The 15000-nt window shown below is 36.4% G+C and overlaps 1 protein-coding gene across 1 annotated transcript in view; it reads right to left on the bottom strand.

Annotated features, from left to right (window-relative positions):
• Positions 1-15000, bottom strand: part of LOC122261927 (uncharacterized) — a 19528-nt gene that overhangs the window by 485 nt on the left and 4043 nt on the right. The window contains exons 3-13 of the mRNA XM_043029761.2: positions 14003-14204; positions 12837-12984; positions 12068-12550; positions 11601-11870; positions 11081-11205; positions 10110-10276; positions 9620-9761; positions 8988-9076; positions 8492-8674; positions 8041-8185; positions 1-5273 (exon numbers count right to left, since the gene is read on the bottom strand). The exon at positions 1-5273 is cut by the window's left edge and continues 485 nt beyond it. Of these exons, the coding sequence (XP_042885695.1) occupies positions 5121-5273; positions 8041-8185; positions 8492-8674; positions 8988-9076; positions 9620-9761; positions 10110-10276; positions 11081-11205; positions 11601-11870; positions 12068-12550; positions 12837-12984; positions 14003-14204 (2107 nt within the window). The 3' untranslated portion in view covers positions 1-5120. The remainder of the gene's footprint in view (positions 5274-8040; positions 8186-8491; positions 8675-8987; positions 9077-9619; positions 9762-10109; positions 10277-11080; positions 11206-11600; positions 11871-12067; positions 12551-12836; positions 12985-14002; positions 14205-15000) is intronic.

The raw sequence follows: 15000 nt of genomic DNA on the forward strand, positions 1-15000 counted from the left end.
CTTCATTTTCTACTGTAAAATCCAACCAATTGTTACAATGATGAAATATATAATCAAATGTGTTATGTACAAATAATCAGCTGAGTTTATTTTTTTGACAAGTGTAGAAACCTCTACTGTATAATATTCAATTTACTCAACATTAAATATAAAGTGCTACCCACCATTAAGCATATAACATAGGTCATGGTTGGGAATAATGTAGCTTACTTCACATTGATGAGATCAGTACTACAGTATTTACCACAAAAGAAACTTTGAGAACTCTGTAACAATGTAAACCAGGTAAACTTTATGTTCTGTTATTATCGGATGGCACGGTAACAATTACTAACATTAATGATCTGCTAATTACCAAAACATCATAGGCACTTTCTATTATTCCAGTAGGTATTTTGTTTCTCTATGTCCACCATCACCATTCATTGGATTACATTCAAAGCAAGTCTGATTTCTTGAGACTTCACTACATGTCTTCAAGGCCAAATCCAACACCTGTCGTTGGTCCACGCAATAACCAAATACAGACTGCAAATCCTATTCTATAACCAACAGCTCGTCAAGCAACAAACTAGTAACAATAATAAATAAATACTATGATCTATCATGCAGATCTGACATATAACTTCACACACTGTCATACGGCAAATGTAGAGACAACCTGAAACCACATCTAAAGAAACACGCAAGAATCCTCTTCGCAAAATTAAGACGACAGCAACAAAATTCTGCAGCCCAATATTTATGCCAGATGCTTCCTGTCACACGTTGCATGGCTTGATGCCAAAGAATATCAAACCACCCAAGATCCAAACCAACATGGAGAATTTGGGGGACAATCATCCATCTCTTCCCCACAGTGGCAAGCTTAGGACATCTACTACCTTTGTACTTTTTCACTTGGTTATCAATTACACCTTCAAATTGAGGACTGTCAGCTTCCCTTCCCTTACTATTGCTTTCTCAAAATACAATTCCTAATGCAAAGATAATGTTAGTTCTGGTTAAGTTGAATTAACAAGAATTGGAGAGGCTAATATATTTTCTCAGTTTATGTATAAATTCCCAAGAGTTTTACTCCATACTAAAACTAAATAGATAACTGCTAGCTTCTATAACACTAACGAACCAACATTTCAAGTCAGCTATGTTTAAGTTTTCAAAATTAATTCAGTCCCCCCTCCCCTTTCACTGTAAATAATAAATACACCATGAGCTTGGTACATAATATATCATATCCTTTCTTTGACTGTGAAAAACTATAAAGGATAAACCCTATACAGTAACTTGCATTTCATAATAAAAGCAAAAAAAAAACATAAGTAATAAATCTACGTAGCTAATATCTGGCAAGTCCATCAGACATATTCCCTATGATATAGAGAGAGCAAATAATAATGAAAGATAGTATGCAGGTCTATGCTTTACCATTTTCTTAATATGGGTTTTTATCTAACTATTACCTGCTATGAAAAAATAGAACCAACCAGACTATTGCAAATGAACATTGCAGTGTAAGGAAGGATTAAACCCATGTCTTTTTTTGAGTGATACACCTGCCTATTGTATCTGTGAAGAACAGATATCATTATTTCAAGGCACTGATCTATGTGTAATCCAGTATCAAGATATATCAATAGAGAATTATGTAATCTTAAATTTGATGTTTCATGTAGTTTAACCCATTGGAGCCGGTTGACGTGATGACATGTTTTGTGGTTTTTGCGTTAGACGCCCGGGACGAGACATGAAGGCAAGCCCAGCGCTCGGGTTGAGCAAGCAGGCAGCCCAGGCTCGCGGCTTGTGCGGCCGAGAATCTCGAGGCGTTAGGCTTATGCGTTCCAAAACCCCGGTATTGCGACCGTGCAAAGCCGGAACGGCCCCGGCATGAATGGGTTAAACAGGTTAAAACAGACATGTATATTGTGACATACTTGAAGTGCATAATTTTATATATTGCTTACTTAAGGCAATATCTTCAAAGTTAGAGAAAGGAATATCATATTTAGTGGAAATACAGAGGAATATCTGTATTCTAAGTACTTTCCTTTTACTGACAATAATATTAGAAATATAAAATAACAATATACTTCAAATAGTTGTTTTCCACATCATACCCAAATTGTGATGTTATATACATTTTCAAGCAATTGCCATATATAAATCTAAAGCATTTTCTCTCAAACTGATATGGTCTACTTTCACTCTGACACAACCACAAATAAGTCAATCACTGAAAACAAACACAAATAGCAAGACTGTCTCCTGGTTAGTCTTAGCCTCCATAAAATATACTATTCTATTGCTTCTAAGCCTCTTGTGGCTTTCATAATCACATGTACAAAATGCTAAACTCAACTTGATGAAAAAAAAAAAAAAAAAAAAAAAAAAAAAAAAAAAAAAAAAAAAAAAAACATACTGAATTGCAACTCTGAAAGAAAATTCAAACATCTTATGCTTCTTTATAACCTTTGTCAACTGGCAGCAAATCTAACAGGGTTACAGTAAATGTTCATAGGAAATACTGATACTAACTAAAGTACATAATAGACTAGTCAACCAAATGGAATTATTTCAAGTATAAAGATCAGTCACAAGCACACTCTCCCCATGACCATAGCCAAGAAGTTAGTTAACCTGCTCATTAATAATCATGCTATTACTGCCAAGATAAAAAGAAAAAAAAAAAAATAAATAAATAAATAAATAAAATAAATAAAATAAAATAAAATAAATAAAAAAGTTAAGTACTGTATTCTAATGTAGCCTCTCATGTAATTTTCATTGCAAAGGAATTATCTTGTAAAGAATATATCAGGGTTGAAGTGGGAGTGCCTGTCATAACACTAGCATTTTATGGAAACATACAGCTGCCACAGTGTGTCACTCACACTTTGCACTTTGTATTGTAAGCATATGAAGAGTTTAACAGGAAATGGTGTCAGGGAGATCCATTGCAAAATAAAAGAGCAACATGAGATGCAGCTAAAAGTAGCAAGTGGTCAAAACGAAAGTGAAAAAACAGAGGAGTAATGAGCTAACTAAAGCTTGCAGATTAGATAAGATTAGATAAGATGAGTCAGCACTCATAGCTGGCAGAGGCCGGGCCGCCTTGAGCATATAGCCCGGGCGAAGCGACGTCTTCGCATATCTGTCTGAACTGAACTGAAGCTTGCAGATTAGAAAAGATTAACAGTGGAAGTCTTTTATCCTCCTAAGAAGAAATGACAGGTTCTAGAAATCAAGCACAGCATAAGTCTTACTTGGATGCCTTTTCTTTTTTAAAATAAAGCATATTTTTATCTAAACATAAATCATCTATTTAGCATAAGTAGATAGAAAGAAAATACTATTATTCACCCCCATATTTCCTGATCAATGTTGCTGAGCCATAACTTTATTCTTGTGTTCAGGTTCCCAAAACCCATACTCGGGATGGAGGGCATATTATCTTGGCATAATGATAAAGCATAATTAAAATATTATCCATCATATGGGAGATGTATATATCTGGCTGGGTTCCACATAAAAAAATTCTATCACAAAGAACAGAAGACATTTACCACCAGTAAGAGAGTCTAACCTTTACAAAATATGTTAGAAATGTCAGCTCAAATACAATGAATTACTTTTGGAGGTTGTTTACAAATTGTTGCTCTGTTTGTTGCTCATAAACAAGTGCCACATTAAGATCAGCCATATTCACCATAACGTTCTTTTGTTCACTGATATATTCTCAACTCTCAGAATCAACAGGAAAAAATACTTTGCTTTATCATCAACAATGTGATATTTTGGCACAAATGAAAAAATAAAAATTCATTTTTCAGAGAGAGAGAGAGAGAGAGAGAGAGAGAGAGAGAGAGAGAGAGAGAGAGAGAGAGAGAGAGAGAGAGAGAGAGAGAGAGAGAGAGAGAGAGAGAGAGAGAGAGAGAGAGAGAGAGAGAGAGAGAGAGAGAGAGAGAGAGAGAGAGAGAGAGAGAGAGAGAGAGAGAGAGAGAGAGAGAGAGAGAGAGAGAGAGAGAGAGAAAGTATTTTGCATAATTTTGGGGAGACTCTCACACTGCAAAAATGAAAACAGTATGTAACTTTAAATTCATACACCATCAAGACAAGACATGTTCAAAAAAGTCACACACAAAGCACTGATATCTATTTACCAAGTTAAACCAACTCCATGCATGAGGTGAAGGAAACATATCCAACTACACTGGGAAAAAAATCATGCATACCACAACAGCTCTACCAATTCACTGAAGAACAAACATCCTTTGACTTGAAAGATCCACAGAAACTAGGAGTCAGACAACAAGTAGGAAAAACTAAGTGTTTGATTAGCCTCTGCCCCTTAGCTACAGTATACCAGTTATTACCCTCACTAGAGTCATCATGCTTCCAACACATAATATCTGGTTTTCCTATTGGAAGGAATTTATCAATGGCTTCCTTAAGTATTGCATAAAAAGATCACCCCATCACACCACAACCTTTTACACAGCACGTTATCTATTGACCTCTCGTATGAAAAAATGAGCCAGATGACTACGAATCACATTGTAATACTAGTTGAAGTACATCATGTAGATGAAGTCTGTCAGATCAAATCACTCTAGCAATATATGCCTACATCGTAAACGACAGTAAGACAAATCTAACAGGAATGCTTAACACATGTGAAAATTTAACCCCCCAAAAAACAAAAAACAAAAAACAAAAAAAAATCAAAATTGCTGAAAATTTTCAACTGAGATCAGCACAGACACCCTACAGACAACATTGGAGGATGGCCAGTGCTTTTGGCTTACCAGTCAACATGAGGAAACATAATTTAGATCAAAATTATATATATAACATATATAACTTTACAAAGACCCTAAATAATAATGATAATGATAATGATAATAATAATAATAACAATAATAAATATAATAGCAATAATAATAACAATAGCAATAATGTTAATAATATCAATAACAATGATAATAATAATTGATAATAATAAGAATAACAACAAAAGTCATCATCATCATAATAATAATAATAAATAATCAACAACCCATTTCATCTGCTGTTTTCACTTTCAGAGCCATTCTTGTCTAATACAACCTTCACACATCCTTTCATGCAAGGAGATCAATGTATTGCTGCTTCAAGGTTGCCCAAGAGAAGGTGTTGAGGTCCAAGTTAACCTTCTTAGAGCGTACAAGCTGCGGCCGAGAGCACCACTGAGCCAGGCTCTTCTGCAATTGCTGAGTAGTGTTGTACAAGCATTCCTGCAAAGAGAAAAGAAAGAACCTTGAGTAGGGATTGTCTTTCGTCCCATGTATTATGGGAAGACACCTGATGTCTCTTCCTTGCTGGTATCTTGGCACATCCTTTGGATTGTAAGCTATCGGTCTAAGAAGACTTTGTGGAAATGAGGAGGGGGGGTGGGGGGATACTTGCATATCTATTGTCTGATACCCTTTTTTGTAATTAAGCTGTTAAGTTGGGTACAGTTTTCTGTATTATCTACAAGAAGATATAAATACATGGGAATGTTGACATATAACTCTGGGACATGCAGTAAATGCTGCAGTCACCCTAGACCACAGCAAATGTTTTCATGTTAACAAATCTTCAAGTAAGTAAAGTAACTGAGGTATCCTCATCCCTATCATCTTTCAACAATTAAAAGTTTGTGCTTTTGATGACTCCACAAGTGTACTCAATGTTCATAATTAAATACTTACCCATTATAATCTACAGACAAATATAAACACCTGCAAATACAGTAAAAACAATATTTAAGGCAATGATCAAGTTTATAGTAAACGACATGAATCATTAGAATTAAGCCTTGAACAATAATACTATGTGCATAAGCACACTGGCAAGTTAAAAATATAGCAATTCAAAAATGCCAAACATCATCACTTTGCCTTGTTTAGCTTTAATGTATTCAGATAATTTAAGGTGTTATCTCAAGGGATAAACTTTTACACATTTTTTTACAATCTACTGCAATATGGACCTCTTATCACATTGGACCAGCATACACTTGCAAGACAACAAATATGGTAGATGCCCAGTTTAGCTAAAAAAACAAAGAAAATAAGCCTAAAGAGAGGGAAAGAACTCATAAATGACTGGCTTAAGAGAAAAGACTTGCAATATATATATTTTTTATTAAGGCAAGAACTAGAATCTTAAGAATCTTTTAAGTGACCTGTATCTATCCAAGCAAAACTATAAACAATGAACACAAAGGAGCATTTAATACTCTCAATACTTACTGATACAGTATCATTACACCTATCACTAACCACAAAAGATCAAAGTCATACATCATACAAAATCATATTTTGGACCATCACATTTCAGGGACTATCTGTATTTAGAATGAATAAAATACAAATATCAAGTAAGTCTAACAACTACAAATAAAGCTGAACCATCATACACCTATACACATCTGCATCGTCAAAATGCGTAATAACACACAAGTGAAAATGCCCACACAGAGATTACAAACACTTTTATAGTACAGATGTGGATGTTGATCTGACCACCATTAGTCATACACCCAATTCCAACGTAAGTGGCTCCTGCCCCTTACTTACTAAACATCAAAATTACCTTAAAGAAATAACAGCTAAAATACTGGCATCGACAGCCACAGCACCATAGGTGACCACATCTCTGCTAGCTCCCCCCCACGATTAATTTTATTGTCATTATTTGTTTATCTTGTCTTTTCATTAAGTGCATTTTCCTATATTTTTAGTTCCTGCTTTGTAGGTACGAGATATGATTGCTGTTGTTTTAAAAATGTCATAATTAATTCCCATGCAAACAAATTGCAGTGCAATGAAACACCTTGTCAATTTCGAGAGAGAGAAAGCATAGCTGATGGATAGACGAGAGATCTGGATGCAGGTGAGTGATCTTGCCCAGTTTCACTCTTGTATACTGACAGTGAGCACCCACTTTTATTCTTGGCTACTACTATTACCACTACTATAACAACTTATAATTAATTAATGGAGAAATGGCATCATAGAAGAGAAAAAATGGTAAAGAAAACAGAGATTTGAAAGGTGAATGGATAGACTACTTTGCATTTATTCGAAACTTTAAAGGGCATCCTTTAACCCATATGTGCCAGTTGACTTGCTATCACATTCAGTGGGTTTTGGGTCAGACGGCGGCGACAAAATATTTAGTCAAGGCCGGCATGCCGAGTCAGCAGGCTCATGCGTTCGGAAACCCCTGTATTCTGACCATTTAGAGCCAGAATAGCCACAGGGTGTGAATGGGTTAAATCTCATATGCAGTGAGAAACTGACAAACATTAAAAAGTCCAAATTTGACTGACATTTTCACAGGAAACACAGTGCCTTTGCTGAAAAGTATCCAATTGGAGATGATCATTATCATTAAACTTGTCTGTGGGTATTTTCATTCCTATTAGGGATTATGGATGGACAGCTTTTCAGCCAAGTCTAAGGAAACTGGCTCTTCACAGATTCTGGGTTGCTGATGCCTGACCTATACCTACACCATTCCACCTTTACATGCATGCATGCACACACATACACACACGCACGCACACACGCACACACACATGCACATGCACACACGCACACGCACATGCACGCACACACACACACACACACACACACACACACACACATACACACGCACATACACACACACACACATACACACGCACACACACACAAAAGAGTAGGATAACACTAAATTATTACACAAATATATATGCACGTATGCAATTCATGATATTCACATCACAAATTCTATGTATATTTACCATTCATATATAAATATCTATGCGCATACACACACACACACATACCCAACCTTTCAAAACAAAACGAACAAAACAAAACAAATAATTATGATAATAATACCAACAATAATAATAACAATAATATACGGAAAAAATAAAAAAGGCAATAAAAAGATAGTTCCTGGGAAACAATGGAAGCAATCAAGTCTTTTGTCCAATTGAAAACAATGTCAAACAAAGAGCCATACCTGAGGGAATATTTCAGGATAAACTAATCTATTGGGACACAGCGGGAAGCAACCAGCCCCAACAGCTTCTAGCATCGCTACACCAAAGAATTCATGGTGTGCAGTTGAGACCACAACATCGCCAGAGTGTAAGACTTCCCAGTACCTATGGAACAAGAGGGAATAATGTCAATGATGAATAATAGAATAATAAAGATATGGAGAGTCATAAAAATAATGATGAGCTCCCTTCCCATCATTAAGGAAAAAACAATGGTTATCCAGTATACATAAGAACTGTAAGAACAACACACTCCAAAATAAGAGAGAAAAAACCCTAGACACAAAAAATATATATATAATCATCAGTTTAAAGAAACTAAACAAATGTCAATAACCAAGAAAAACAAAAAAAATCACACCATAATAAAGAAGTGAAATGAACAGAACCAAAAGGGCACACCACACTTACTTTTCTTTGTTTTCAGCATAGCCCCAATGTGTTATGTAGTTTGCCAGACGCTGCCTCGCTTCTGCAAATATTGGAGGGTTGTCAGAGTACGACTGACCCAGTACTGAGAGCCGGAAGTTAAGTCCTGCTTCGACTAGCTGGTAGAGAACTTGGAACATTGTGTCAGGATCCTTATCGTGTTCCCTGTGGAAGAAAAATAATCATTAATATGTTTCTTCTCTGCACATTCTTTTATATCAATTCATTACTTCCCTTGGAAATAGTGAATTGATTACATTTACAATAAATTGTGTAAACAGGTTTACTTTTCAAAACTTTAAAGAAATAAATACAATTCATGATATCAGATATCTATATAGTTGTGATGTCTAGTAAAGCTTATTTAATCTATATTTAATATATATCTATATCTACATATATATATATATATATATATATATATATATAAATATATATATATATACACATATACACATATATATAAAACAATACTTACCACCTATGGGGCCATATGATATGTAAAGGCTCCAAAGCGTCTTTAGGACACCGAGTCTTGTGAGCAATATTAACTGGGAAATACGCCACCTTAAAGAGAGGATCAGGCATTGTAACAGCTTTCCTTACTTGTAAATTAGTATAAAAGTATATCATTCCCTTCAAAAACAAACTTTAATGTTTTAGTACCTGAAACCAAATGAAATTCTATGAAACGAGATTGTCGAAGGCCTAGTAATAAATATAGTAATCCATTTCTATCACTCACTCTGCCAATTACTTAAGACTTAGGACATATCATAATTTAGCATTATTTAGTATGTGATGCAGTTCAGCACAAAAAAAACACATTTTCAGACCTATTGGTAAACTTAATCTATGTAGATATTATGTATAAAGTAACTGCCTGCTGGTTCATTCTATTTTCACACTTTTGAAAATTCATATAAAAATATTACAAATTATAACCACATACCTCCACAAATAAAATCAATCTAACAAGTCTAAAGGAGAGATAACCTAAGCTATATATATATAATCCTTTATCCTTACATCCTACATCACAGATTCTTTTGCAAGGTAAAAATCTCCCTAACAACAGAATTAGTGAGGTCACTTGACAGGGATCACTACCTGGCTCTTGTCTCTGATGAGCTGCATGATGGCGTGGGAATCAGGACGGTGGTCCGGCTGCAGCTTCAGGTGACGCGGAATTTCACGCACGAAAGACTCAAGATTGTACTGGGAGTTGAACACAATAACATCGGCAATTAAGCTGTAAAGAGTGAAAGAAAGAAGAAAAGCTGTAACAGTATGGCACTAGGTAAAGGTTTTGGAAAATAATTAGGGTATGTCACACCCACTGGTATAATTCCAAAAATAAAATGAGGGACTTAAAATAAGTGAAGCAATAAGACACAGAAGACATAGTTTGGACATTCACTCACCACTATGTCCATAAACAGACAACTGCCTGCTATACTTTTTCTACAGCAGAGGGTTACAAGCACAATTAGAGATTCCCAGTTCAATTATCAATTATTAAATTACTTAACCAGTTTTAAATTGGGGCTTTAAACAACAGACTTGTGTGCTGCATGAGAGACAAACATGGCCAACTTACCATGACAAAATCTGGTTGTATCCGTACTGGAAATCTCGGTCCTTCTGTTTTCTGACTGGATATACTAACTGATTTTCATGGAAATAGAGAATTTTCCTTAATCTTCCTAAGTCAGGTCTCAAGCCAATCAGTTCACATAAATTCAATGTAGAGGATGCAAAAAGAGTCTGAAAAATGAGACAAGGGAAGCCACATTTAGTAATCTACAACACAACACTGCTTCATATGCCAGACTGACCCAACAAAAAATTCACTAAAGAGTATCAGGAAATAAGATAATATATGCATCTAGTTGGTAAATAATATAAATCTGCCTATCAACACTACTGTGAATCCAAACAAAATGTAAATCAGGAAATGTATAAAGCTTTAAGCACCAAACAAGCATTCATTATTACATCTCTGAGGGTTGTGATCAGTTTAACAAGCAGCACTGGGGGAGGGAAAGAGTAGCCACAAAAAGATGGATACAGTATCTTTTTAATTTTTTTTTTTATTAATTTCATAGTTCTGCTGAAATGCTCCATGCAGGTGGCACAAAGTGAAGGGATATGGCAAACTAGCACTGTTTCTTTGGCTGCCTCGAGTCTGTAGAATTCACAATCTCCCAACCATCGTATGGAAAGTCCCTCCTGTTACCTTTACTTCTTCATCCATAAGTTTCCCTATTTTAGAAGACTGAAATGACCTTGTGAAACCTTATTTTCTTTACACTAAAATGGAACAAAAATGAGAAGAGAAGCATTGATTCTGTGACACTTCAAGACATCCTATTTTGTGTTAGTCTGAGGTGGAGTTTAATTTAACTTACAATGTCACAGATTTGGACTGTCCCTTTGTGTTTACTCCCATTTCCCTTACATCCCTGTTTGTATTTTGTTGTTTATTTGCATGTTAGGGATTCTCAGTTGTTAACGATGTCAGTGTTTATTTTTTTTTTTACTTAGGATTCCTCTTCAAATGGATCTCACCTTAAATTCATGTGTCTGTGGAATTTTTTGATAGAAGTACAGGGCAGCTGTGCGAGCTCTCCAGTGCCATTTTTTGCTCGGCAAGGTGAACAATGCTGCTTCCTCATTCCCGATGACTGATTCATCTGCAAATGTGGGAGCAGATTTGAACACCTCTCATGTACTAATTTTGCTTCTTAACATTTGATAATATATAGTTACATGAGTCGCAAGTTAACTCAAAATTTTTTGAACAACTAGAATAAGAATGAAAGAAAAGATAATATGACTATCCAAATGACTATTATTTCTAAATCTTCCAGACCATCATTTTCAGGATAACTCTAACCCATAAAACCTATGCTTGATGAGTTATTATAATAAAGAACATAATAAATATTCATTATGGTAACATAAGAATAAGTGTTAGTTATTGAAGAAATAAATCAAAATGTAAGACTACCATTCAATAATAAAATAAAGCAAAATGACATAAGATAAAATGATCTATGCATTAATTTTTTTCCAAATCTGTACTCACCATTTCTGAGTAAAGAGATGAGCTGTTTGTGAGAGCCCCCATAGAAGGGCTCAATGATGAGGAGCCGAGCGCCTGCTGGACACGTGTCCTCCACCCCAGCCCCTCCCCAGGCTTCACTTCCTCCATCTTCAGTGTCCATCACCTGATCTTCAGCTGACCCCTCAGACTCTGCATCACTCTCACCCCCTGCAAGTACAGAGGGCCCAGTGCCTGCAACAGGAGCTGCTGTGGCAAGAGGTGGAGCTCCTGAAGGTCTGTTGCTTGCAGCACCTGAGAAGAAAGGAATATGCTCTGAACAATTAATGGTTCTCTTTCTTCATAGCCCCTCACTCTAAGTGTTTAGTGAAGCCATTTACTGGACTTTTCCCAATATGGAAGACATTAAAAAAAAATAGAATTAAAATAGCAACTAATCATTAGACCAATCCCTGAGTTTCAACAGTTATAAAAAATTAAACCCACCATACCTGCAGTATTTCTTAAAACTTCAGCATTGCCAGAGACACTGTACTGCCAGCCTGACCGCAACTGCGCAGAGAATCCTGGAAGCCCAGCCAGGGGGAGCCGGGGAAAGAATGGGTGTGTCAGAGGTGCCACAGGGGGCACCATCCCTGTATTAGGCACAGTGGCATGAGCTGCTGTGGTGGTTACAGCATTGTTTATGGCTGGAGCTAGACTTTGTCCAGTGGCACGTCCCATTGCTGCTCCATTTATTGCTGTGGCCCCTGAGGGTCCTGGGAGGGCAGGTAGGGTGCCAATGGGGGGTGGCAGAGGAGTTGTGGCAGGGGGAGTGCCAGCATTGGAACCTGAGCCTCCTAAACTTGCAAGAAAAGATGCTTCCGGTCCACTGACTACTCCAGACATGAGAGTTTTTATCTTGCTAATATCTGATTTGCTAATAGCCTTCTTGACATCAATTGGTCGGCCCTTGATTGAATGATTGCGTGTTACTATAAAAGAGGTAAAAAAGATATATGAGTATTAAATATGTAAAAATTCATCTATCTTAAAAGTCTGCTACAAAATTCAAAGCAATTGGAGTCACATCCTCCTCCAACATTCAAACATCTAACTTCCTCTCCCATAACAAAATTGAATTCACATGACCCAAAGATTAGCATTATCAGCAATTCACTTACATTTATACTCAATTCTCTTCTAAAACCAAAATATCTCAGATATAGCTAATGTATAGAAAAAAAATTAAAAAATAAGCAGAACAAAAAGAAACCTTACATAAAACTTTGTCAACGGGATCATAATCATTGAAGTCAACAAAGGCAAATCCCCGATGGCGGCCACTGTTCTTATCATACATGATGTTCACACACGTCACGCGGCCAAAGTGCGCAAAGTATGATTCTAAGTCATCTTCTTTCACATCCTGAAATGATCCGATACATTCAGCAAAGGAGTACTACATGGTATGTGTAAAACTGTTCAGTTGAAATTTTAATAAATATTACATGACCTCAAAAAATTGGTGTATAAAATAAAAAAAAATTATGAGCCACATTGCTTTACATAGAGCATTAGCAACATTTGAATCTCTGATCTGTTGAGGAAATATAAATAGGACGAGCAACTGCCTAGTCATGTACCTCGGGCATAGTTATTTACCAAGGCAATGTCCTCGCATCAATAAATGTAAAACATAAATTTAATTTTCATTTGTCACAAAATGCCTAAGATCATCTAAGTTGCCAACCAGTCAAGGCCAGGCATGAGTCAAATGTTATTAAATGTGACTTTAAGATCTAAAACCCTCAATAGGAAATGCAGTGATGCACTCACATATATTTGCACAAACCAACATACACGGACTGCCCCTTGCAGAAACATATTCTTGACCAATAAGGCTATATCTCTTGTTACTGCAACACTGCAATATCTCAAGCGTTTAAGGATTTACAGGTCTCCAATGAGTGACAGAGATAAGAAGTAAGCACTAAAGCACTAAAGATTAATGGCCCAGCACTCCTTTTCACCCACATGGGCCATGAGTCATCCTTGGCTATGGCAGGAAGACTAACAAACACTCCCTCTCCTGCCTGTCACAGGAAAACTGGCACCAGTGGAAGCTTTCTCGTGCCCTGAGCTGGTAGTGAATTCAGGCCATCCAAGTGGAAGGGTTCACATGTCACTATGCTAGTCCAGATGCTAAGTAGCATAAAACATAATAGCAGTAACAATAACACTAAAAATAGTAACGATAACAAAAAAAGGACAAACAAAAGTTGAAAGAGAAAAAGAGAAGAGAAAAAAAGCCCAATGTGCAATAAAAAGGAGAAAGAGAGAAAACAGAAGTACATCAGCAACAACAACACACAGAGGAGTCTTCCCATCCTCAACTAATGAAATAAGGCAAAAGAAAGAGGAGTCTTTTAAAAATCCCACCCTACCTGTGGCAAACCCCCTATGAAAATCCTGGTGTGGGTGGCATCTGGATGATTTGTGGTTGGAAGTATGGTGCTGTTTGCGTCACTGCGCGGGACGGCTCGCTTTGTTTCCACGAGCCTTCCATCCACCTTGTGCGGCCTCGCTCGCTGGACTGCATCCACGTGGTCAGGATTCATGAAGGTCACGAAGCCAAAGCCTCGAGACCTGAGAGGAGAAGAGGGGTATGCGTTCTTTTTCTTTCTTTCTTTTTTTAAACAATAGGACCTGTCGTCCTCAAGACCAGAGGTTCCCAAACTAGGATATGTAAATTTGCAGGAGGTCCATAAGTTACTCCTAATATCTATATCTACTTAGTCTTTTCTATTCATTTTTTTTTCTTTTTAACATATCTATTCATCTTATTTTAGGATCTTATTAGTCTTGAAAAATATCAATTAGATCCTTAACCCTATGACGGCGGTGCGTCACACCCATGTGACACAGCTAAATTCCCAATGCCGGAGCGTCATGCCAGTGTGACGTTTCCAATGCAATATTGCAATGGCCCGGCATAGGAGTTTTCACTTATCGCTGTGCCCACCAGGAAAGGATTAATATCAATGCTATATAGTACTCAATAACATGTTTCTAAAAATTGCCTATACAGAAATATTAGTTAAATTTAACAGGTGTCAGAAGTTTGGGAAACACTGCTCTAGAAACCAACAGGAAGATTTTTTTCTGTTTATCTGTTTGTTTGTTTGACTTGCCACATGGATACACATTTGCAAAGCCATTTCTTACAGACATGTGGTTGAAATATGTCTAGACAAGAGAGGAAGGATGGTGCCCTTGTTTAAAATGGATATTTGTTTGTAAAGCCTTTTCATGAATGTAGATTGGAGGGAGTCTATTTATCAAGGTATGTTTATAGGCCTTTAGACTTAAGACAAAGAAGAAAGGATTTTTTCTTATGTAAATTTGTGGATTTTCATTGGAATAAAATCAATGGAAGGTATGA

The sequence above is a fragment of the Penaeus japonicus genome, unplaced genomic scaffold, assembly GCF_977035675.1.
Source record: "Penaeus japonicus unplaced genomic scaffold, GWHDUDI00000001_assembly GWHDUDI00000007, whole genome shotgun sequence".
NCBI lineage: Eukaryota > Metazoa > Arthropoda > Malacostraca > Decapoda > Penaeidae > Penaeus > Penaeus japonicus.